Consider the following 25173-nt stretch of genomic DNA (forward strand, 5'->3'; position numbering starts at 1 on the left):
ATTATAGTTCTGGAGTTTTGTAACAATGTTTCTTAGGGTTTTCCTTGTGGGAAAACTTTTCCAGAGATGGATTCTTTTTTATGTTACTCATGGTAAAAATCCATGTTAAAATCAATATATGCATACATATTTATACAATTATCATGTTGCACAAGAAAAATCAGATCAAAAAGGAAAAAAATGAGAAAGAAAACAAAATGCAAGCAAACAACAACAAAAAGAGTGAAAATGCTATGTTGTGATCCATGCTCAGTTCCCACAGTCCTCTCTCTGGGTGTAGATGGTTCTCATTATCACAAGATCATTGGAACTGGCTTGAATTGTCTCATTGTTGAGAAGTGCTAGATCCAGCAGAACTGATAATAGTATAATCTTACTGTTGCCTTGTACAATGATCTCCTGGTTCTGCTCATCTCACTCAACATCAATTCATGTAAGTCTCTCCAGACCTTTTTGAAATCATTCTGCTGGTTGTTTCTTATAGAACAATAATATTCCATAACAGTCATATATCATAATTTTTTCAGCCATTCTCCAACTGATGGGCATCTGTTAAGGGACAGGTCAATTCTCCAAGAGCCTCCACAGCTGTGGATCATAGCATCTGAAGGAGTTGCAGGGCAGCCTTTGCTGACACAGGTGTTGTGGACTGGGAATGAGATAAATTGTAGGCAGAGGAAAGAGGAGAGAGATCAGAGAACAGCAACTGTCTCTCAGTCTCCTTGTATCATCCTCTCACAAGAGGAGATCCATTCTGGGTTGGATCAACAAGCAGCCACTGTCAGATGGCTCCCATGTATTCCAATAGGCATCCACTCAGTTTCCAGTTTCTTGCCAAAAGGGCTGCCACAAACATGTTTATACATGTGGGTCCCTTTCCCCCCTTTAAGATCTATTTGGGATATAAGCCCAGTAGAAACACTGCTGGATCAAAGGATTCGCACAGTTTTATAGCCCTTTGGACACAGTTCCAAATTGCTCTCTAGAATGGTTGGATCACTTCACAACTCCACCAACAATGTATCAGTGTCCCAGTTTTCCAGCATCCCCTCCAACATTTGTCATTGTCTTTTCCTGTCATCTGAGAGGTGTGTAGTATTATGTCAGAGTTGTCTTAATTTGCATTTCCCTGATCAATAGTGATTTAGAGCACCTTTTAGTATGACTAAATGGTTTTAATTTCTTCATCTGAAAATTGTCTGTTTGTATCCTTTGAATACTTATCAATTGGAGAATGGCTTGAATTACTATAAATTTGAGTCAATTCTCCATACGTTTTAGAAATGGGACCTTTATCAGAACCTTGAATGTAAAAATGTTTTCCCAGTTTATTGCTTCCTTTAGTTTTGTTTGTACAAAATTTTTTAATTTAATATAATCAAAATTATCTATTCTTTGTTCAATAATTATTTCCAGTTCTTTTTTGGCCACAAATTCCTTCCTTCTCCACAAATCTGGCAGGTAAGCTATACTTTGTCCTTCTGATTTGTTTATAATATCACTCTTTTATGTCTAAATCATGAGCCCATTTCGACCTTATTTTGGTATATGCACAGTTTGATAACTTTTTGAGCACAGTTCCAAATTGCTCTCCAAAATAGCTGGATCAATTCACAACTCCACCAACAATGTATTAATGTCCCAGTTTTCCCACATCCCCGCCAACATTCATCATTATCTTTTTCTGTCATCTTAGCCAATCTGAGAGGTATGTAGTAGTACCTCAGAGTTGTTTTAATTTGCATTTCTCTGATCAATAATGATTTAGAGCATTTTTTCATGACTATGATGATTTTAATTTCTTCATCTGAAAATTGTCTGTTCTAATCCTTTGATCATTTATCAATTGGAGAATAGCTTGAATTCTTATAAATTTGAGTCAGTTCTCTATATATTTTAGATATGAGGCCTTTATCAGAACTCTTGCATGTAAACATTCTTTCCCAGTTTATTGCTTCCCTTCTAATTTTGTCTGCATTGGTTTTGTTTGTACAAAAACTTTTTTAACTTAATATCATCAAAATTATCCATTTTGCATTCCATAATGTGCCCTAGTTCTTCTTTGGCTACAAATTCTTTCCTTCTCCACTAATCTGAGAGGTAGACTATCCTTTGTTCTTCTAATTTGCTTATAGTATCACTCTTTTATGTCTAAATCATAAACCTATTTCAACCTTATCTTGGTATAGGATGTTAGGTGTGGGTCAATGCCTAGTTTTTGCCATACTAGTTTCCAATTTTCCCAACAGTTTTTGTTAAATAGTGAATTTTTATCCCAAAAGCTGAAGTGTTGGGGTTTGTCAAACATTAGATTACTATAGTCATTGACTATTTTATCCTGTGAACCTAACCTTATTCCATTGATCAACTAGTCTATTTCTTAGCCAGTACCAAATGGCTTTTATGACCTCTGCTTTATAATATAGTTTTAGATCTAGCACAACTAAGGCCACCTTCATTTGCATTTTTTCTTAATTCCCTTGAAATTCTTGACCTTTTATTCTTACAGATAAATTTTGTTATTTTTTCTAGATCTGTAAAATAATTTCTTGGGAGTTTGATTGGCATGGCACTGAATAAGTAGATAAATAATTTAGGTAGTATTGTCATTTTTATTATATTAGCTTGGCCTACCCATGAGCACTTAATATTTTTCCAGTTAATTATATCTGATTTTGTGTGGAGAGTGTTTTGTAGTTGTGTTCTTCTAGTTCCTTGGCAGGTAGACTCCCAAATATTTTATATTATCGTCAGTTATTTTAAATTGAATTTCTCTTTGTATCTCTTGCTCTTAGACTTTGTTGGTAATATATAAAAATTCTGATGATTTATGTGGATTTATTTTGTATCCTGCAATTTTGCTAAAGTTGTGAATTGTTTCTAATAGTTTTTTTAGTTGATTCTCTAGGATTCTCTAAGTATGTCATCATATCATCTGGAAAGAGTGATAATTTAGTTTCCTCATCACCTAGTCTAATTCCTTTAATCTCTTTTTTGTAAAGGGTTGAAACTCTTAAAAGGTGTGTTTGAATCAGACAACCAAGCACTTAAGGCTAAATACCTATTCAACAATAACTCTATTAGCATGTGTTTGGAAAAAAAGCCCTTCTCACTATTCCATGATGGCTCAATCATTTGGTGTATACATACACCAAATATATATATATAGAGAGAGAGCGTGGAGTGAGAGGAGCCAGACTTCACTTGGCCTCAGGACAAAGAAGAAAAAAGTATAGAGATTCTGAACTCTAGATCTTTAGCAAAACTCCTGGCAGTTTTGTCCATCTCTTTCATTCCTCCCCCTTGAAGACCAAGGACTTTTGCTTATCCTGATTCAGGCTGTTCTTGAGGCCTCCAGGAAGCTAGCACAGACTTTACACTTTTTCTTCTCTTATTGACAAAGCTAGCATTTCTAATATAATATTGAATGGTAGATAGTTATAGTGGGTAACCTTGTTTCACTCCTGATCTTATTGGAAATGGTTCTAGTTTATTCCCATTACATATGATGCTTGCTGATGGTTTTAAATAGATGCTACTGATCATTTTAAGGAAAACTCCATTAATCCTATATTCTCTATTGTTTTTTAATAGGAATAGATGTTGGATTTTTATCAAATGCTTTTTCTGCATCTATTGAGATAATTATATGATTTTTGTTAGTTTGGTTATTGATATAGTCAATTATGCTAATAGTTTTCCTTATATTGAATCAGCCCTGCAATCCTGCTATAAATCCTACTTGGTCATAATGTATTATCCTGGAGATGACTTTCTGTAATCTCTTTCCTAATACTTTAATATTTTTGCATCAATATGCATTAGGGAAATTGGTCTATAATTTTCTTTCTCTGTTTTCATCCTACTTGGCTTAGGTAGTAGTACCATATCTGTGTCATAAAAGGAATTTGATAGGACTGACTCCTTCTTTCCCTATTTTTTCAAATAGTTTGTATAGACTTTTTTGTTGTTATTGTTATGGCCTTCAAATCAATCAATAATTTTTAAACTGTGTCTCTTGGATCTATATTCAGTCAACTGTTTTTCCAATGAGGTATTTTACATTTCCTTCCATTTTTTCATTCTTTTTAGTTTGACTTATTCTTGATATCTCATTGAAGATCATTAGCTTCCATTTGTCCAGTTTTAGTTTTTTTTGTTTTTTGTTTTTTTTTTTTTTAATTTTTATTTTATTTTATAATTATAACATTTTTTTGACAGTACATATGCATGGGTAATTTTTTACAACATTATCCCTTGCACTTACTTCTATTCAGATTTTTTCCCTTCCTCCCCCAACCCCCTCCCCCAGATGGCAAGCAGTCTTATATATGTTAAATATATTACAGTATATTCTAGATACAATATATGTGTGTAGAACCGAATTTTTTGTTGCACAGGAAGAATTGGATTCAGAAGGTAAAAATAACAGTTTACATTCATTTCCCAGTGTTCCTTTTCTGGATGTAGCTGGTTCTGTCCATCATTAATCAATTGGAATTGGATTAGCTCTTCTCTATGTTGAAGAAATCCACTTCCATCAGCATACATCCTCGTACAGTATCATTGTTGAAGTGTATAATGATCTTCTGGTTCTGCTCGTTTCACTCAGCATCAGTTGATGTAAGTCTCTCCAAGCCTCTCTGTATTCCTCCTGTTGGTCATTTCTTATAGAACAATAATATTCCATAACATTCATATACCATAGTTTACCCAACCATTCTCCAATTGATGGACATCCATTCATCTTCCAGCTTCTAGCCACCATGAAAAGGGCTGCCACAAACATTTTGGCACATACAGGTCCCTTTCCCTTCTTTAGTAGTTCCTTGGGGTATAAGCCCAGTAGTAGTATGGCTGGGTCAAAGGGTATGCACATTTTGATAACTTTTTGGGCATAATTCCAGATTGCTCTCCAGAATGGTTGGATTCTTTCACAACTCCACCAACAATGCATCAGTGTCCCAGTTTTCCCACAGCCCCTCCAACATTCATCGTTATTTGTTCCTGTCATCTTAGCCAATCTGACAGGTGTGTAATGATACCTCAGAGTTGTCTTAATTTGCATTTCTCTGATCAATAGTGATTTGGAACAGTTTTAGTTTTTAATGTGTGATTTTTTTCAGTTAGCTTTTGTAATTTTCCAGTTGATTATTTTTCAAGGTGTTATTTTCTTCTTCCCCCCCCCCCCCGGCGGGGGTTAAGTGACTTGCCCAGGGTCACACAGCTAGGAAGTGTTAAGTGTCTGAGACCAAATTTGAACTCGGGTCCTCCTGAATTCAAGGCTGCTGCTCTATCCACTGCGCCACCTAGCTGCCCCTCCAATTGTACTTTTTAAGGAATTATTTTCTTCAGTTAATTTTTGTCCTTCCTTTGCCAAGCTGTTGACTCTCTCTTGAATACTACTTGTTCCTTCCCCCTATTTTTCTGCTACCTCTTTTACTTACCTTTTAAAATCTTTTATGAATGCTTCCAAGAAGCCTCTTTGGGGTTGAGACTAATTCATGTTTGAAATTTTTGCTGTGGGCATTTTGTCCTCATCTTGAGTTGGTGTTTTGATCTTCCTTGTCGCCACAGTAGCTTTGTATGGTTAAGGTTTTTTTTCTGTTTCTTGCTCATTTCCCTCCCTATTTTGTGACTTTTATGGTCAAGCTCTGTTCCTGGAATAAATATTAAAAGGGCTTCTTGTGCAGCTCTGAGCCTTGGCTTTGAGCACAGGGGCCTTTTGGTTTGGTGTCTTGCTCACAGCAGAGGGTAGCCCTACTGGCTGTCTCCAGGCAACAGCCTGGTTTCCCAGATTGGCGTTTTGTCTTCTGTGCTGGGACTGGCGGCTGCCCCACTGGTCTGTCCAGCTACTGAGTCAGGACCGAGGGTCTCAGTTGCTGATCTGATATGATTAAGATCCTCTCACTAACTTTCCTGGACACCATTTGAGCTGGGTTAAACACTCTTTCCACCCCAATGAGACTGATCTTTCTTAAGTCTTTCCAATTTATCTTGAGCAAGAGAGGGTTTCATCCCATCAGACTCTGTTCAGAGGTTTGGTTTCATGTGGTTTTTGAGAGTAACTGGGAGAGCTGGAGCAGCCTCCTGGCTTCATTCTGCCATCTTGGCTCTGCCCTCAGAGTTCCTCTCAAAGCTTTCTTTCTCAAGTGTGGAACCTCAAATCTTAGTCATTCTTCACCACATGGGAGAAGTCATGTTTCAACACTTCAGTCTCTCCTCCACCACTTCTAAGGGAATGTCAGCCTTTCCTTTAGGCAATGTGAAATCCTTTCCTATACCTTCACCTCTGCTGCAATGTATTGTTTCTCTTTTGTTCTTGAAGAGGACCCTGACATCAGGGAGGGGATACCATGACATGCAAGTGAATTGGATTTAAATGAGGGAGGACTGTGCAAGGTCACCTGCCTCCAGAGGTATCTGGGTCCAGTTGTAAGATATAACTCAAGATGACTGGAGATGGCTTTGGATGTACTGTGGTAGGAGAAAGGGAGAGGAGCCTAGTTGAGTTCTAAAGTTAGCTGTTGAACCATGCCAGAGTATGGGGTCTACTGGGGGAAAAGGATTAGCTTTTGCTGTTAGTTCAAGTTATTACCCTGGTTTGGGGTTTCAAATACTGGAGAGCTGAAATAGCTTTATCTCTCACACATATTTCTTATCTTGGAGATGTCTGAAAGGTCATGAGAATAAAAGAAAAGTTGAATTTTCTATCTTGGACACGACCTAGAAATGTCTCCTTATTTTTTTTTGGCTAGATCTGCCTAAATTGAGAACTTCCACTATTATAATTTTACCATTTCTCTCTCCAATTTAATCTCTTTTCCGTTTTCAATGGGATAGATTATTAGACCATGCAACCATAGGAATGTTGTATATGTATCCCATCACTTGCAGTCAAATAAAGGGAGAAATGGAAGCAGTGTCAGATTTTATATTCTTGGGCTAAAAGATCACTGCAGACAGCAGCTGCAGCCCTGAAATTAAAAAGAAATTTGATCCTTGGAAGGAAAGTCATCACAAACCCAGACAGCATACTAAAAAGCAGACATCACCTGCCAATGGAGGTCGTGTATAGTCAGAGCTATGGTTTTTGCAGTAACAATGTATGTCTGTGAAAGTTGTATTCTAAGAAAAGCTGAGTGTCACAAACTCACACTTTCAAATTATGGTGCTAGAGAAGACTTTTGAGAGTCTCTTGGACAGCAAGAAGATCAAATCAATCAATATTTAATTCAGTCTATTCACTGGAAGATCAAATACTGAAGCTTAAGCTTAAATACTTTTGGCCACAGAACAAGAAGAGGGGACTCAGTGGAAAATACTCTGATATTGTGCAAGACTGAAGGCAAAAGGAGGAGATAGACGTAGCAGGGGTGAAATGCATAGTTATCATAGAAGCAATGAACATGGGCTTAGACAGACTTCAGAGACAGTAAAGAATATTATGGCCTGGCGTGCTATGGTTCATGAAAGATTGAATTTGACTGCCCAACTGAACAAAACAACAAAGGGGCTTGTAAGAGGCGGATGAGGGGATATACTTCAGATGTAAAGAACCGCAAGACTGGTTTGGGTTTGGTGCATAAAAGGTGGAGGAATATGGGAGAAGGGGAGAGTCAAATTATGAGCGGATCCAAATATCAAATGAGTTTGTGTTTGAGGCAGAAATAATGATGAGCCACTTAGCATGGGGGAGCAAATAGGCTAGATCTGGACTTGATACTATGGAGGATGAGTTAAACAGGGGAAGACTTGAGATAGGAAAAGCATATTACCATGGTCCAGGTGAGAGGTGATGAAACACTGCAGAACTGACTGGATAAGGTTTCCTCTACATATAGGCTCATGGTATCATGGTGGGAATTGGATTAGACAAAATTAACAATATTCTAATGTTTGTGTTACACGCTCTTTACTAGCACCTCTTCTTGCTTATGTGTTTTTTGTCTCTGATCCTCCTGAAGAAAGGCTGCTTGTCATGATCCCCTTTTACAAAAGAGAAAACTGAGACCCAGAGGATGGGAAGTGACTTGCCCAGTCACAGCACTCTGTCTATGACAGAGCAGGCTCTTGAACTCAAAGGTTCTAAATCCTTGTTGAGGTTCTCTCCTCTGGGCCCTACTTTAAGAGTTAGAGCACCAGAAAATGTTCCAGTCCCATTCCCCTTCACTGTTCAGGTCAAAGAACTGGCTTTATAGTTCTCATTTATTCAGCCTTTACTTCCATTATCTAATTTGATTCTCACAATCCTACCAAGTAGGTGTTATGTTCATTTTACATATACTTTTTTTTTTAAAGTATTTTATTTTTTCTCAATTACATTTAAAGATAATTTTTAAGATTCACTAAAAAAATTTTTTTCTTACTCCCCAAAATGGCAATTTGACCTAGTGATCACACAGATCTAATGCTACGACTAATCACAAAGAAGTCACATTAAAAACATTCCTGACTTTGTAACTGCTATCATCACATCAAGTTCCATAAAAGTGGCTGATATAATTGGGGACCATATTGGCCTAAATGACTCATGGACCTGGCTGGCACTGTCCCCTGTGGTAGGAGAGGGTAGGTATGACAGGATAGCGAGGTACTTCACCTGGCACTTCACTTGTTTGCCTCAGTTTCCTCAGCTATAAAATGAGCTGAAGGAAATGGCAAACCACTCCAGTATCTTTGCCAAGGAAAGCCCAAATGGGAACACAAAGAATTGGACATGACTGAAACAGCAGAACCACCAGCACAACAAAGTGTGTAACCGAGAAGTTGCCCCTAAGAGTGCCTAGAAATGACTCTAAAGTGGGCTCAGTCCAGTTTCTCATCTCTCTAATCCATCTCCCAAACTACTGCAAAACTATATTTCTCCAGGCCTCTAAACCTTCAGTGTTTCCTAATGTCTCCAAAACAAAATAAAAATTCAGTTGTAGTATTTAAAGCCCTTCAACAGTCTGACTCCAGTGGCCTTCTCACTGTTGCTGTACAAGATATTCCATCTTTGGCCTCAAGCTTCAAACACAGTTCCCCAATTCTGGTTTGCTCTCTTTGCCTTTTGGGATCTCCAACACCTTCCAAAGCTCCTCCCAGGTGCCATATCCTTGCTAAGCCCTTTCCTGGCCCTCCCTCATTCCAAATTACTTTGTGTAGATGTTTGTATCTACCTGGTGAACACTTTTTCACAATGCATGGACAGTTTTGAACATTCACCCATGCAAAAACTGTGTTCCCTATTTTTCTCCCTCCTTCTCCACCTCTGACTTCCCCTAAACATGTGATTCTTCTAAACAGATTTCTACATTTATCATATGCTGCACAAGAAAAATCAGATCAAAAATCACCTTTGTCTTTGTTAATGATTTCTACTTCTTAGTAGATCTGTTTGGTAGACTCCAAGTTTGGAAGTCCCACTGTCCCTGATGAAAATTAGTTCTACTAAAGAAATGCCAACTGATTCAATTTTTCACTTATTATTATCCTCCTTTCAATTTAAATTCTAAATATTCTTTGATTGATAGGTCTTCATTAATTTCCACAGCCTATTTTATAAGGAAATACTACATATAGTTTGACACCATGTTCCTCTATGTATTTTTTGCAAATGACATTTCCCAAACCAATTTTATCTTTGCCTGTCATGCCTCAATCCTGATCTTTCTTGATCTCTCTGAAACAAATATGTGCACTATCTCAGTGCACAAATTTCTGTCAGAACAATGTAATCTTTTTGAGGACAGAAACTTTCATTTTATATCCTCCTCCTTTCTAGTTCCTGGCAGCTGAATAGCACTGGGCCTGGCTTCAGGAAGACCCAAATTCAAATTTGGCTTTAGATACTTAATAGCCATGTGATTCTGGACAAATCATTTAATCTCTGCCAGTTTCCTCATCTGTAAAATGGGAATGATAAGAGCACACATCTTCCAAGGTTGTAGAGAGGCTCAAACGAAAAATTTGTAAAGGTATTCAACATATGCTTCTTTCCTTCCTAAATTAAATGTAATGCATGGGGACAATAATCCTTCATTAACCCAGCTCTCAAGTTGTGAAGATCTGCTCTTTAGCCTGTCAAGTGCCCCAGAAATGCCAGTCATTTATTTATTTATTTTTTTGGTTTGTTCCATCTTCCTGTCACGGTACTTCCCTGAGAAAATAAATGTCCCTGGCAAACCAACAGGTTAAAGCTGCAACCTCTACCTGCTCATCCTATCTGGTCAAGAAAGCATGACAAACAAGGCATTTTGTGAATAAGCTCAGCACCTTTTATTAAAAAATATTAATAGTTACAAAAAGGAAATTAACAGTTACAATATCTATATGTACAGTCCCCAACGCTACCCAGCACTTTAGGATTCTTTCCCACAGGTGCCTGATGCATCACAGAGGCTAGGAAACCAAAGCTGTGGCTGGGAGGGCCCCTACTTCATGACTACTTATTCTGACTCCAGTGGTCTCTGGGCATTCTGGCACACTTAGGCCTCCAATTTAATCCCAATTTAATATCCAACTAGGAGACAAGGAAAGGATTTAAAGATAGAAAGGAGAGCTAGGAGAGCATCTAGTTCAAATCCCTCGTTTCACAAATTGGCAAACTAAGGCTCAAGATGGGGATGACACAAGCCTGAGGGAGGAGGAAGGGAGGTGGGGGAAGAGAAGCCTAGAAAAACTTTGAAAGGTAAATGCTTCAAAGAATTCTCAAAAGAGAAGGGACCAGATGCATTGGGCCCATTCATAGAAAAGGAATATCCAGCCAGGAAAGTTCTTGACTAAGTGGGGCACTTGAAAAAAAGAGAAAGACAAAATAGTCTTTAGCGGTCCTCTGGCAGGAATGGCCCCGGCCCCAAACTGGCAGAGCCCTTTGGTTTCTTCTCTGAGAAGAGAGGGACCTGTTAAATTTCTTAACTTCCACTGGCTGAAATCCAGGAGCCAAGCATCATCTACTAATGACTCCTCTCCACTTTGTTGCCCTTTTGAAGATAATAGGCAGGGAGGAAGTAGGGGACTCACTGTCCAGCACATCTCAGCTGGCTGCCCCTGCTCCCTCAGCTGAAATAGCCAGGGGCAGCCTCCTCCACAGGGCCAGTTAATTATTTCTCCCAAGGGGTCAGGCTTTATGGGGAAGGTAGTGTCCTTCCCCCCAGGGAGTCACAGGCTTTAAACCAATGGCTAATTAAACATTCCTTCAGAAGGCATTGACCTTAAAACCTATTTGAACCTGGGGGAGGAGAGCACAAACCGTTTCTCATCTCTTTCCTTTCTTCACTCAAGTGGACCCAAGTGATTTTTGCAGGCCCACGCCACCCAAACCAACCCTTAAAGCGGGGAGGTGTTGTTCTTTACTGTTTGTCCTGGAGGCCTCTGACAGACACCACCCTGCAGAACACTGAGGCCCCAAGTGACCAGCTGGAGAACCGGGCTGACAGTGAATCGAAGAGTCTATTTATACCTCCTGGGAAGAAGAAAGCCAGAGAGGAGCTGGTTCTTTAATGCTTCCAGGAGGCTAGCCCCTCCCCCCCAGGCCACCACTTCCCTGAGGGCCCAACAGCTCCAGGTATTTGGTTCCCAAAAGTTGTGGAAAAAGGGACTCAGTGGCTCCACAGAGATTGCAAGGGTTTTATTGTTGACCTTCTTTCTTCCTCCGACCCCTTTGTTTCCTTTAAAGGGAGGCTAAAAGGTTGGCCACCAGATAATGGTGGGTTTTTTGGCCACGGTCAGCAAGGAAGAACATCTACATCCACTGAAGTGTGGAGGCAGCACTCATACTTAAGAAGAAATCAAAAGCCCCTGAAACGAGAAAATGCAGGGCACTACATTTAAAAAAAAAATCCCTCCCCTATTCTTCTCGAACAACGTGGCCCCTTACAGTGGTCCTGGCCACTGGAGAGGCTTAGAAATATAGGGGAATAGACCCCCTGCTGTCCAAAAACCCAACATATAAAATTCCACCAGGCTGTAATTCACAAAGTAGGCAGCAGATCTCATTGGACATAACCTGAAGATTCAAAGTCATGACAATTTCAGGCCAAGGTCCCCCCAAAGGCCATCAGGGCATGTGCTCATAGCAGGTGGTTGGCAGCTATCATTACCCCTGCCTTTTTTTTTTTTTTTTTTTTTTTTTAGAATTGTTATCAGAGATAACTGAACAGTCACTGGGGGAAATAGAATCAGGGCAGAGGGTGTGGCAAGATGGGAGCTGAAGGAGGAGGGTATCCAATTTTACCTTAAAAAAAAATCAGATTTGAGAACCACCCTCCTAAATGAAGAGCTTCCATCCCCTCACCCACACAGTAACTCCCACACATTAAACAGCCAACCTTGGAACACATACCCCTCCAGATAATTCAAGTCAATGGGAAAACTGGATCAGATTTACAGTGTTTTGCTTAGAGGGCAAACAGTCTTATTTTCACATATGGTACAGAAGGATACCTGCATCCATCTCTCCTCCTGGGGAGAGGAAGCAATTGAATAAAGGATCAATAAAAGCCTCTAGAATCATATGCTCCATGCTGGAAGGAAGTGCATGGACAACTTTGGTCCAGAATGTAGTGGCTTTTGTCAAGAACCACCCTGACGACACTGGACCAAGGGCCTTGCCAGGCAGGACTCTAAGGAGAAAGAGTGAATTGAGCCCCTCAGGCTAGCTGGTGCCCCCCACCAACTTGTGTCACACTGAGAGATGGGTCACAGCCAATCTCCTAGAGTGGATCCTGTTTGTTTTTTCCCTTAAAAAAAAAAAAAAGAAAGAAAAAACACATGCACAAAGCCCCAGGATCCCTGCACTGCTCCCATATCTAAGCCAGGCTAAGGAACTTGGTAATCATTAAGGCAAAAGAGAGTTCTTCTTATCTCAGTGCTGGAAGTGGAGCACATGGCCGAACTCCAGGACCTTCTCCCATGGCAAAGGATCCCTGGCCGTCGGAGCCATTTCGAAAGTTGACTCCACATGATTCTAACCTCCTCATTCAGTCACCAATAACATCTGTACAAAAGCTGAAATCTATACAAACATTTATTTTTTTCCAGCTGAGAGGGAAGGGGAAGAAAACTAGGCAGTGGAGAACAGTACCTATGCAGCCTTGCTGAAATTTCCCTTAATAAAAACAAACCCCATAAATTCAGTGGAAATAAGAAAAAAGTTACAAAAGAACAGGCCGATGTTTTCGTGTCACTGATTCCAGTGCCACACCAGACGCTGATGTTCAGGGAAAGGGCCAAGGATGCTACCACAGGCCGCCATCATCGGCTGAGCAAACTGAAGCTGTGTCTAGGACTCCTGGGTCGCTCCCAGAGCTCAGAGTGGGAATACCTAGATCACGGTTGGTTCATCTCCATGAAGACACAAAAGGGAAAAGGCCCCAGCGTATGGGGCCAAAGTACCAGAATGCGCCAAAAGACATGCTGTTCAATCCCCCTCCATGGGAGGTGACGCTTTCTCTCCAAGAGGAACAAACCAGGGGAAGGGGGCCGAATACAAAACCCAGAACAAGGCCGAGGTCCCTATGCGTGTAACAGGGAGGAGGGGTGACTGGGGAGGTGGGAGGCGGCATGCTCAGAAGTTCCATACCAGCCAGGGGCTGAGGCCTTCGGTGGGACTCCAGCAGCGCGGCCTGTCCCATGAGGGGACGGATGGGTTTAAGACACCAGTGGCTTCTTTCCCCCAAGGACAGTGGCTAGGGGGTAGCATCATGGAGAGCTGCCTCACTCGATGTTGGCTTCAAGGGAATGTGACCTGTGCCCTCTAGGAAACGCCATCCTGCTGGGATCCCGCTCTTTCCCTCAGCAGCTGGACAGGGCCCTGCCAGATTCTCTTCCAACCATCCACCAGCCCAAGGGTGGCGCAGCACCAGATCCTTGCAGCGGCAGGCGGGCAGACAGATGCTGTGCAATTCTTCAGGTTTAAATTAAAAATGATAAAAAATAATAATAAAAAATAATAACCCTAGTGCCCCCTCCTAAATAAACCCGGTAACTCTACATGCCCTCCCCTGCCCACCCAACCCTCCCTCCCCCTTAACATCATGTAAAAAGAAACAGTACTTTGCAGACCTGATCAAACTGCCTCTGGGGCAGAGAATTAGGACCTAGTTCTGGGTGTGCAGCTCAACATGACCTTGTGGGACCGGAAAGGCAAGAATCAGAAATGCTCATCTGATGGAGACAAGAGGTACAGGAGCCGGGGAGCCCAGCCCCTTGTGCTGAGCTGGCACAAGTCTCTAGATTCCACGAGCACCCCAAAGTGCACAGACACGCCGGGGGAAAGCATGCTGCTGGGCTGGGGCTAAGGAGGGAGTAGGGACAGGGAGGGAAGAAGGGAGGGGCTCTGGTGGGGGGTGGGCAGGGGAGGCTCTTGTTGTTTGCAAGGTGAACAGTGTTAACTCTGAGGATTTATTGCACTGCTTTGGAGGAAGTGAGGGGACTGGGATGGTGATGGAGGGGATGAAGATAGAGATGGTTAAGGAGGAAGGGAAGGGGAAGGGAGGAGAGAGGAGTCATCGCTTGACTTTTGAGTCTTCTTTGATTTTCCAAATCATCAGTTCCATGCAAGAACTGGCATCTTCACTTGAATCATGGCCTTCCACTACAGAGAGAGAGGGGAGAGGGAGTCAGTGCACAACAATCCACGAAATCAAGCACAGATGGATGGAGCATCAGAGCTAGAAAAGAGAGCACCTCGTCTAAGCCCAAAAGGCCCAGAGAGAGGAAGGACTTGGCCAAGACCACACAGCTGGCAATAGCAGAACCTAAAACACTCTGCCTAACACAGCCCTCTCTGCACCATTGCAGAACACACCCAAATTAGCTTCTAACCATTTACAGAAAAAAAGAAAGAGGGGGTAGCTAGATGGTGAGGTGGAGAGAGCATTGGCCCTCCTCAGGAAGACCTGAGTTCGGCCTCAGACACTTAACACTTACCAGCTGCGTAGCCCTGGGCAAGTCACTTAATTCCAGTTGCCACCCCCACCCCCACCCCAGAGAGAAAAAGAGAGAGAGTGAGTGTGTGTGTGATATGATTTAGAGGGAGAAGAAAGGCTTCTGAGATCCAGACCCTGGGAAATTTGAGTCCATGCAGATCACAAAATCAAGACTTGACACTAGTGTTACGACTCCAAGTGAGGCGCCGGCTGAGGGTCCATCTCATACCCAGGCCATCCTGTTCCACTGGCTCTGGTGGCAGGGCAGGAGGATGGCACAGTGGAACAACTCACCATTGTCCTGGATAATACGCTTGAGGTAGTCGGCCATTAGCGTCCGCAGTGCCCTCTTATAGGGGAGCCCAAGGCGGTGAGGGAAGACCACTGATGTGTCCACTACTGTGGTGTGAATAAGCTACAAGAGAGAGAAGAAAAAGGAATAAAGTTTGTAAGTTACCGTGAAGGTGCCCAAGTGTACAAGCATTCTGGAGTCCCAGTTAGACCTCAGGTACTGTTTGGGCTTTAGGGATTTATTTCCATTCCCCTGAATCAGCCCAGTTACAGTGCAGAATTATTAGCCCTTCTGAAATAACACACCAGACAAAAGCTCCCACCAAACCAGTTCCTGTAGGAGTCAGCTTGAGAAGCCCGGGACACAGGCCCCACCACCCGCAGAGGCCTGTTCTTTGTCAGCTACCATGTCTCCTCCCTCCTTAATGATGCCCACGCTCCACAAGAGCCCGAGCAGCCTCCAGCAGCAGCAGGGGGCGAGTTCTTTGGTAAGCGCTAAAAGAACTCTGAAAAAAAGCACACCAGTACCACAAACACACACACACACACAAGCACTCCACTGTTCTTTTTCCCGCAGGGTGGGATACGTTAAACCAAGACAAACTGGGCCAGGTGCCAGCCAGAGAGCCAACCAGGGACACACTGTCAGCTTCTTGAAGGCCGATCCTTTAGAAGGCAAAACAGCAGTTTCTCTTTTCCTGTTGTTTACACAAGTGAGCCTTGCTTGTCTTAATCCCAACGCATCCCTCTGCCCAGATGGCTGACTGGAGCTCTGGGCTAACAGCCTGCAGATTCAACATGAGAAACCATGATGCTCGGCACTCCAAGGGAGCAGAGAATGGACTCTAGTAGGGACAGGTGGAAAAGAATAAAGGGAAAAATCTGACTTCTCAGCCAGCTTCCATTTCCAAAGTGTGTCAGGTGCCTTACAATACCCTGACAGATCCTATGAAGAGACTAAAGGATTCAGAGCTAGAAAAGTTCTTTGAGTCCAACCTCCACAAGGTCCCAACAAGGAAACTGAAGCCCAGGGATAAAAATGGACATAGATAACACTAGGAAGGAAAAGCAGGACCAAGTTTGGAATCCAGCTTTTTTCTGCTAAGTCACGGGTATGTGGAGCTTCCTCACCACAAATCATTGTCCTTATTTCACAGAAGTGGCCGGCTTTCAGACCCAGGCCTCACTTGCCTAAGGTCAGAGTCAAGATGACTACAGTAAAACTACTCAGTGACCACAATTTCCTTCTGCTAAAGTGGATGCATAGTCGGCCTGGCCTATTTCCAGAATCCTGGCCTCTCTCCTGAGCCGTCACCAGCTGACACCGGCACGTTCAGATTCGGCATGTCCAAAACAGAATTCCATTTCCTCTCGAAGCCTGCTCTTCTTTCAGACTTCCCTATCTTTGTCACCAGGTCCCCCCACTGCCACCTCCCAATGTCCTCTCTCCTCGTCTTCACCTCCCGCTTTCCTCCTCCCTTTTGGCCCAGATGTAGGGCCAGCCAGCAGGTCTCTTCCCTCTCCAATCAAATTTCCACAGTTGCTGGAGTGATTTTCCTAAAGTTCAGTTCTCACTATGTCAGCCACAAACTCCAATGGTCCTCTATTACCTCCAGGAGTAAACAGAAATTCTTCTGTCTGAATTTTGATCCTTTCACACCTGGGGCCCCACCTACCTTACCAGATTTATTTACATACATGTGTGTACACACAATCACATACATGTATACATTTGCAGTATGTACACATGCATGCAAGGAGACAAGGGATACAAGAGCCAAGGAGCCTGCCCTCTGTCTATATTTACAGCTATATATTTTTTTATCTCTATCTCCTGCTTCACAGTTCCAGGTCATTCCCTTCCTCCAAGAGCTACCTAGGTTTGGGAAAAACAACAACAAAAGCAACAAATGGCTGAATTTCTTAATAATAGGACAGTGTTTTTGCTCCTGGTGAGAGAAAATGGAGACCATTTTCCTGCTGGCGTTGCAGGCTGGCACTGATGACTTTACCAAGCTAGAGGTAGAGTTCCAAAAGGACAGTGTTCTGGGAAACCTAGAAGGGAAGCCTCGGCTTCCCTGAGATTCTCCTGACCTGGTTTCTAGCTTCTTCCCCAAAAACTAACCAGAGTTTTTAAGAGTCAGAGAAGTCCAGCACTTGAATAGGCTGGGAGATGATGTGTAAAAGGCAAGTGTCCCTGATAGGTAGACTTCTGACTGGCCACCTCCTAGAGCAGCCCAAGCCGAGGATCAAACAGCACTGCTCAGCAGGAATTTCTTTCCCATATTGAGCTTAGCCACTTAATCTCCCTCCCACCAATCTGCTCTCCTTTTTTGTTCTTTTAAGAAACCAATCTAAAGAATTACTGAGGGAGGGGTGTATGGAATAGGATGGAGAGAGGAAGTGAGGGGCAGACTCCTACCTTGAGAGCAAATAAGTCACTTTCTAAGCTGTGTCCTATCAAGATGGTGTCTGAACTGAACATGTTCAACAATACCGCCTGGACATCCCGAAGGGTTATACACGCATTCTGCAAGTCTTCTTCTGTCACCCCCGAAAACCTGAATGGAAAGGTAGAGGCACAGAGGTCATCAGTACTTGAAAAAAATAGATCTTAGCAAACTTTCCATGAACCAGAGCCAGAGGGGATTCTCAGAAGGCATCGAGATCAAAGTTCACCTGAATAAGAATGCCACCAGACATATCCCTCTTTGCCCAGCCTACAGTCTAGCCCCAGTGGATAGCTCCTTGTCCTCTGCTCATTTTAGCAGCTCCCATTTATAGGCCTTATATAAGCTTCCAGGCTCAGTTCAGATGACATCTTGATGAATGAGAGTGAGCTCTTCTTCAGGCTTGACCTACCTTGTACCTGGACTTTATTCTTTATTCCATGATATTCTCTATAAAAGCCCACTTGTCCCTTCCCCTCCCTGGGCCCTGGGCCCTGTCCAGTACTCTTTGTAACCATAGTACTTAACACAGGGCTTTGCCAGTAGCAGGCACTTAATACACTCTTGTTGAGCAAAATCACAGAGGTTTACATTCTAACCTCCATGGCACAGTCAGGCAAGAATTAAAGAGTTGAACTGTCTCAGGAGAATCGAGAATTCAGTGAAGATGGAGAGAGAGGAGAGGGACTGGCAAGGCAAAGAAAGGTTTTACAGAGAAAAGGACTAAAGTGGAGCTTCTGAGGATGAACAGGCTTTTGAAGAATCAAAAGGAGGATGAAAGGCATTCCAAGTCAGGGATACACAATGAAAGGATGGGGGGCAGGATGAACAAGATGTGTTGGTGACAATGAATTAATCTAGATCAGGAAGAAGTTTAAACACGGGGCCCAGAGTCAGATGGTGATGGGTCTCAGAAAGTAGGGAATTAATGTCCCAGACAACAAACAGGGAGCCATAACCTTTCTAAAGGGAAAAGATAAATGTGAAAAGAATGAGATCAGCAAGGTAAATGCCTGGACTTCCCCCAGAGACCTTTATCTCCCCCATCAGTGAGACTGGCAGAGAGTTAAAAAAAGACAAAAACTCCAATTAAGCAAGAAAAGACTGTCTGCACAGAGAACCTCTAAAACAGCAGGCAAAAATCCTCACTTACCTCGTGTTGTAATCCACAACTTTGTTGTCTGGTTTCACAAATGTGTCATAGACAACTTTCAGATCAGAGTTGATCACAGTTATTCTTGTTAGCTCCAGGCCTTGTTTGGTATAACACTAAAAGGAAAGCAAACAAACAGGGAAGGGCTCAATTGTGACAACTCATTTCAAAGTCAGATGTATAAACAATTTCTTAGGATCCAGGTCCCCACCAGATTTGATAACAGGAGACTCTTAAATACAAAAGCTTAAGAGACAAAACAAAGGCTTTGGTCACATAACTGGCCTCTTTTCCTTCCCCTTGCTCCTAACCTCTCCCCAATCTCAAGAAGACTTTTCGTTAATCAAAAGAAAAAGAATCATTATAGGAAAATCCCAGGAGGCATCTTGAACCATTTGTATTTAAAAATAAAGCAGAAGTGGGTACAATTTTTCTGCAAAGGATTATGCCAATCAAAGTTTAAAGCAGATGTGGGAGAACCTTTTCAATATGGAGAGCAATCATGACCCAAAGTTGGAGAGGGAGAACTACAAACAATTTAAAGTAAACAAATCAAGGGCTCTGACCCCAGAAGTGGAGGAACTTCACACTCAAACAGCCAAACCTATCCTTAAAAAAGGAGTCAATAAACCCTAAGGAGAAAATATTGGTATTATGAATTCTGATCACTGTCACCAGAGATCAAGAAACATAATTTTGTTTAATAGAAACAATCAATTTTTAAAAAAATATACCACTTTGTCTAATAGAAATAATCAATTTAAAAAAAAAAAATGTACTTTAACACAAAAGTCAATGTTGTGGGGGGTGGCCAGAGAAAGGAATAAAGCCAATACAGCAGAGAAAGAAATGAAGAGGGAGAGCTATCCAGAGGAGAAAAGAGTGGGGAAAAAAGAGGCAAGAGGGGAGAGTGTACTTGGCAATGTTCTTTTTTTTCTTTTTTTATTACATTTTAGATAAATAAAAGAGAGGTAAGGATAAGAAAACCTAAAAGACTCTGGGGCTTTGGGGCTGCAAAGTAACACTCACAATCATTTTAATTGTAAATACAAATTAATGGCATCTTGGCTTTTCTTTCTCCTGAAACATTCAGGGGTTTCATGGCAACTTATCAGAAAGAAAATTAAAACTCTAAATTTCAGGCAGTAACCAACACACCTTATATAATTATCCTCAGGGCCAGCTGCAGGCCACTAAGGTCCAGAGACCCTGTTTGAAGGACATAGCTGGTCCTGGGTATAGCAAGGGAAGGACAGGAAGGACAGGAAGGCCAGTCAGGCCAAGCAACACAGGCTTCACCACAGAGACAGGGGCAAAGTACAGTGCCAACAACTACTGGGATAGAGCAACACCAGTCACAGCCCCAGAGTCTTACCATCTCACAGTCGAGGGCATATATTCCTGGATATCCATCTGTAGAGGGAAGTTTTTCAAAGGTTTTCACGAACCCTTCAAGGTTGTCTTTACGGCCATCTTGCACATGTTGCTTTAAGGGAGACAGATAGAAAGGCACCAAGATGCAGGCTGACCCTGATCATGGCCACCTAGACTTTTCTTCTGGAAAAGGTTATTAAATGGTCTATAAATAAGTAAAACAGCTTGACCTTAGCTGAGGTATCCCTAAGAACCCACTGAGGAAGCTGGAGCAGATGAAAGGTTTCTTAGGGCTTTCCCAGAATTCTATACTCTAAAGGACTGGGGTTAAACATAAGTAGAATTGGGGCCACCAATTTACATAAGGATCCCCGAGGTTACATACTGACTCAGAAAAACACATGGTAACTGCATTTTACTGTAGTTTTATTTTGTTAAATATTTCCCAAAGGCATTTTCATAAGGTTTAGATAATATTGTGAACTTCACGTTTGACATCTCTGCTCTAAAATAGCTTCAAGTAAAGACAGAATCTCACTTCTCTAAGTGATTTAAGGTTTAACAGAGCACTTTTTCACCAAAACCTTATGAGGTAGAAAGTGCAAATAATATTAGCTCCCAATTTTACAAACTGGGAAATAGAAGCTCAGAAAGGTTAACAACCCACTTCTGGTCAGATTAGAACCAGGAGTCAAACCCACTTATTTCCTAATCCCTAGAATTCAAGCTCTGAAAGCTCTTAGAACCTAAGAGTTCTCCTAGCTCTGATAGCTGTACAATGTATTACAGTATTCAGTGAGAACCTAGAACGGCACCTGGTTTTTAATATACAAATGTATTCATATTGTATGTACACGTGCGTGCACACACATAAACACCCTTCTTACCTTTTCCCATCTGGAGTATTTCTCCCTCCTACTTCCATGCCACAAAATTCCTCATCTCCTTTAAGAATCAGCTCAAGAAGCACCTACAGAAAGCCCTTCCTAAACACTTCCCCCCAAACCCTTTCCCTCCCTAATGACTGTATTTTCTCAGGATGTATTCTGTGTACATTTCTGTGGACATGGGCAGTATGCCAAAAGCCCTAAGACCCAGAGCCCAACTTCACACAGGGCCTCCTCACTGGCCAGGACCCAACGCAGTTTTCTTGGACTTTTAAAAATTGGTTTAGCAGAGGAAATTCTTCACTAGGAACTCCTCTACCAGTGAAAGTCCCCAAAGCAAGCTCAATGCCTGTGCAGATGCTAGACTGCCAGCTCGGTGTGGGTAGGACTTAATTAGATTTTTGGCTGTGCCCTGCTCCTGGCCTATAACAGACCCTTCTAAGTGCGTGCAGGACTAAATGATTGAACATAACCATTTTTAGTCCATCCAGCCCCACTAAAATGGACGTGGTTTTCAAAAAAATTAAGCCGCTTTACAGTCTGGCTGGCTCTTCAGGCAGATGCGGAAACCTGGTCCTTGGAGGCCTGCCTGAGGCTGGCCCAAAGAATGTAGTTAACACAAGAAGCCCACACAGGCATGGCTCAATGGCTTTCTTACCCATAATACTTTCTCTAAAGGATGACGAACAATGGGAATGCTTGTTGGTGATCAACAAAGATATGATCTGCACGACTAATTCTTAATCCCACAACTAATAACAATGCTATCCACAGACGTGTTAGAAATGCTCAGGTGCAGCAGCAAGAAATGGAACAGTACAACCCAGATGACTCTGGAGGAGAAAGTAAGGCTGTAACTTTGCACAGCCCTCCCTCACTTAAATCCAATTCACTTGCAAGTGAATGCAAGAAGATGACCTCATCTTCCTGAAGCATGGTCCTTTTCCAGAAGGAAGGACAAACAAGAAACACTTAAATGAGGTGGAGGAAGAGCCTAATTTTTGTCAAGTCTTCTAACTCATCCCCTCCCCAAAAGTTTAAGCCATGACATCACAGAATCCTAATGGAGCTGGAATGGGGATTAAAGATTCTCACACCCAAGTGGTGAAGTGGCTTGTTCAAGGTCACACAGCTGATAAATGGATAAAAGGTGGATAAGAACTGTGACTCCAAATCCAACAGGAGGGCCATCTGGCTGCACTAAAGCCTATGTCAGTGAGTATTCCCCGGCAATGTCCCATCCAACTACAGACTGAGATCCACTCTGTGGCTGAGATCAAACCAGATTAAGCATATTCAGGGGAGCATAGCCAATGTTTTCCTCTAGGCCCCACAAATCATCATGCAGGGCCTGAGACTAGAGACATGGGACATTTTAAATGGAAGTAATTATTTTTTTTAAAAGAAATATGAATACTTTTAATATCAAAAATCCAGTCTCTGCAGAACACAGAGGTTTATTTTATGATATTGTCCAGAAAGACAATTATTCTGCTCTTCTCCACCCTGGTCAGTTACTATGTGGAATACTCTGTTCTGAAAATACATTTTAGACAGAAACTGACAAGCCAGGAATATCCAGGGGAACATGATCAGGATGAAGAGGAGACTGAAGGTCATTCCCAACTGAAAGTGAGATAAAGGAGTTAGCCAGTCTTGAAAATTAACAATTAGAGCTATAGAAAACGTTGCCTCTCAGCCCAAAGTTCCCTAGATTGGACAGATAGATGATTTAATAGCCTCTAGAGACCAACCACAGAGCACTACAATATAAAGCAAAGTGATGGCGGCAAACAGGTCTTATGAGGACTAAACCCACCAACACCATGAAATGAAAAATCTATATGCATTTGAAGGACAAATGGAGGCCTGTTCTCAGAGCCTGGAAACAATGCTATCTCCAGTTGAGTTCAAGTCACTGCAATCAGCTGGCTCCTCCATCCCTCTTCTAGTCATGTGGATCTTCTACCACCTAGATCTGAGGTCATGGAAGTGCTCCTGAAGACCTGCCCCAGGACAAGGCTCTGCAGTTGTTCTAGAAGCAGGGAATTCCCCTCCATGAAGGTCCACACAAAGGTATGGAGACCCCCTTTTACAGTTCTCTACAGCAGGACAGCCTCTGAAATGATCTCTGCGAAAGTGAGAGTTCCAGTATCAAATGCTTAATGCCCAATGGGAGGAAATCTTCACATCTTATTTAGAGCACAAAAATTTGTGTCTAGTCTACTCTGGCATCCATTTGTGCTATTCTCCCAACTCTGACTTTTGTCTTATAAAATTATAGGGAATTTATGTTTGAACATGTCTTAGTCTGTTGTGTAAGATTCTTCAGAGCAAATAATAATAAGGAAGAAAATTTGAGAATCCCTGTATCTCTCCATAACCTACCCACCCTTTAGGACACCACTTGGATCCTTCATCCTCTTGGAACTCCCTGGCTTCTTTGAGCTCCTTCCATTGTTGCTATGGTCTTTCCCATCTGCAGCACATAGTGCATCCCTCGCTAGTATTCCTCCTTAGTGTTCGTTCTCTAACCATCCATCAGTACTTACACTGGTGCATCTCATACACCGTACAAGACTCATGTTCACAACCCTCACCCCATCAAGACTGATGGCATTAAAAGGACCCAGAGAGATGATCTAGCCCATCCTTCCATCCCACCAGGCTGCAACTTGTCACATGAGTGCGTGGCAGAGCCCGAGCCCAGATTCTTCCTGCTCACAGCACTGCACCAGGGGAAGGTGACTTTCATCTCAACTCTGCTGCTTGCTATCTATCTTAAGTAAGCTTCTCTCATACCCTGATTCCTCCTCTTTTTAGATGGGGAGTTTAGACTAATAGATCTTCCAAATTCTATTTTGGATGCATTGTTTGGGATTTTATTTGTCCACTAGCAAAGCAAACCCCCAAAGTGCCAGGCTCCAATAACAATCTGGACCCCAACAAGGGCCAACTACAACACCCGTACCCAACACCGCTCTGCCCCCACTCTGATATGCCTTATTTTCATGGGAGCTATCCTCCTTGGTTCTAAGCTCCAGCACCACTACAACATCTTGTAAAAATTACACTGACCTTGTCAATGGACAAAAACAGAGGATGGGTACCACACATGGACCACTGGAGTCTTATGCTATAAAAAAGTCTGGCTCCCAAAATAGCTAAAGCACTGAACAACAATTATTAATAAGGATAATTTTACGTTATTATTTAATAATAATTATATAATACTTCTATGATAAAAATTCTCCTTCAGGTGCCCCAGCCAGTATAGGAGCTAGCACAAAACAAGGGAAGAAGCTTATAATCTGTTCTGAGCCTATTTCCTCAACTATTAAATGTGAATAGTTGAATGAGGTGTTCTCTAAGAGTTCCTGTAGTTGGAAAATTCTAGCATTCTATCAGTGCTCTCTGGTTTGGGACCTCTAAGCAAATGAGTAATAAGAGCACTGGACTCACCAATATCACAAAATGAAAAATCTATATGCATGGAAGGATAAATGTCTCTCAGAGCCAGGAAACAATGCTAAGGCCAGTTTAACTCAGGCCACTAAAAATCAGTTTCTCCCCAGCTGCCCCAATCCCTTTCCAGCCATGATGGATTCTTCTGCCACCTAGATCCGGTTCTTGCAGGGTCCATGCAATAAGTGCTCCTGAAGAGCTGCCCCAGGACTCTGCAGACTGGCTCGCCTCTGCCTCTGCTGCGGACCTCTGAGAATGGCCTGATAAACGTCTGCAATCCCCACTGAGGGAAGTGGAAGAGTGGGAGTGAGGAAGGCCAGCAGGGAATCTCCTAGAGCTCTGCTTCTATTACCACAGAGCCTCAAGCAAGCTGTTTTTTCCCTGCCTAGGAAGAAAATGCAAGAATTAGACTGGATCTCACCTAAAAGATTTTCCACCTGTGACATCCTGTGTTCCTTCCAAGAGCTGATGATGCCACAAAAATTACACTTTTGGAGGAAAGGGAGTAGACAACAGTTAAAAAGGTTCCAGTGCCCAATGACGTGGCTCTCTCCTCTCCCTAAAAAGTTCTATGAAGATTTCTATCAAGATTGATATGGGATTATCTTTCATTGCTGCTCTCCTTTCTAATAGCCTCTGGC

At 42.3% G+C, this 25173-nt stretch overlaps 1 protein-coding gene across 2 annotated transcripts in view; it reads right to left on the reverse strand.

The window, feature by feature from the left end:
• Positions 1-14367: 14367 nt before the first annotated feature.
• REXO1 (RNA exonuclease 1 homolog) overlaps positions 14368-25173 on the reverse strand; it is a 100100-nt gene continuing 89294 nt past the window's right edge. For both annotated transcript variants that reach the window (XM_074303596.1, XM_074303606.1), the window contains exons 12-16: positions 20182-20292; positions 18807-18922; positions 17626-17764; positions 15207-15327; positions 14368-14578 (exon numbers count right to left, since the gene is read on the reverse strand). In XM_074303596.1, coding sequence (XP_074159697.1) covers positions 14490-14578; positions 15207-15327; positions 17626-17764; positions 18807-18922; positions 20182-20292 — 576 coding nt within the window. In that variant the 3' untranslated portion in view covers positions 14368-14489. The remainder of the gene's footprint in view (positions 14579-15206; positions 15328-17625; positions 17765-18806; positions 18923-20181; positions 20293-25173) is intronic.

This window comes from Sminthopsis crassicaudata, chromosome 1, assembly GCF_048593235.1.
Source record: "Sminthopsis crassicaudata isolate SCR6 chromosome 1, ASM4859323v1, whole genome shotgun sequence".
In the NCBI taxonomy this organism is placed as follows: domain Eukaryota; kingdom Metazoa; phylum Chordata; class Mammalia; order Dasyuromorphia; family Dasyuridae; genus Sminthopsis; species Sminthopsis crassicaudata.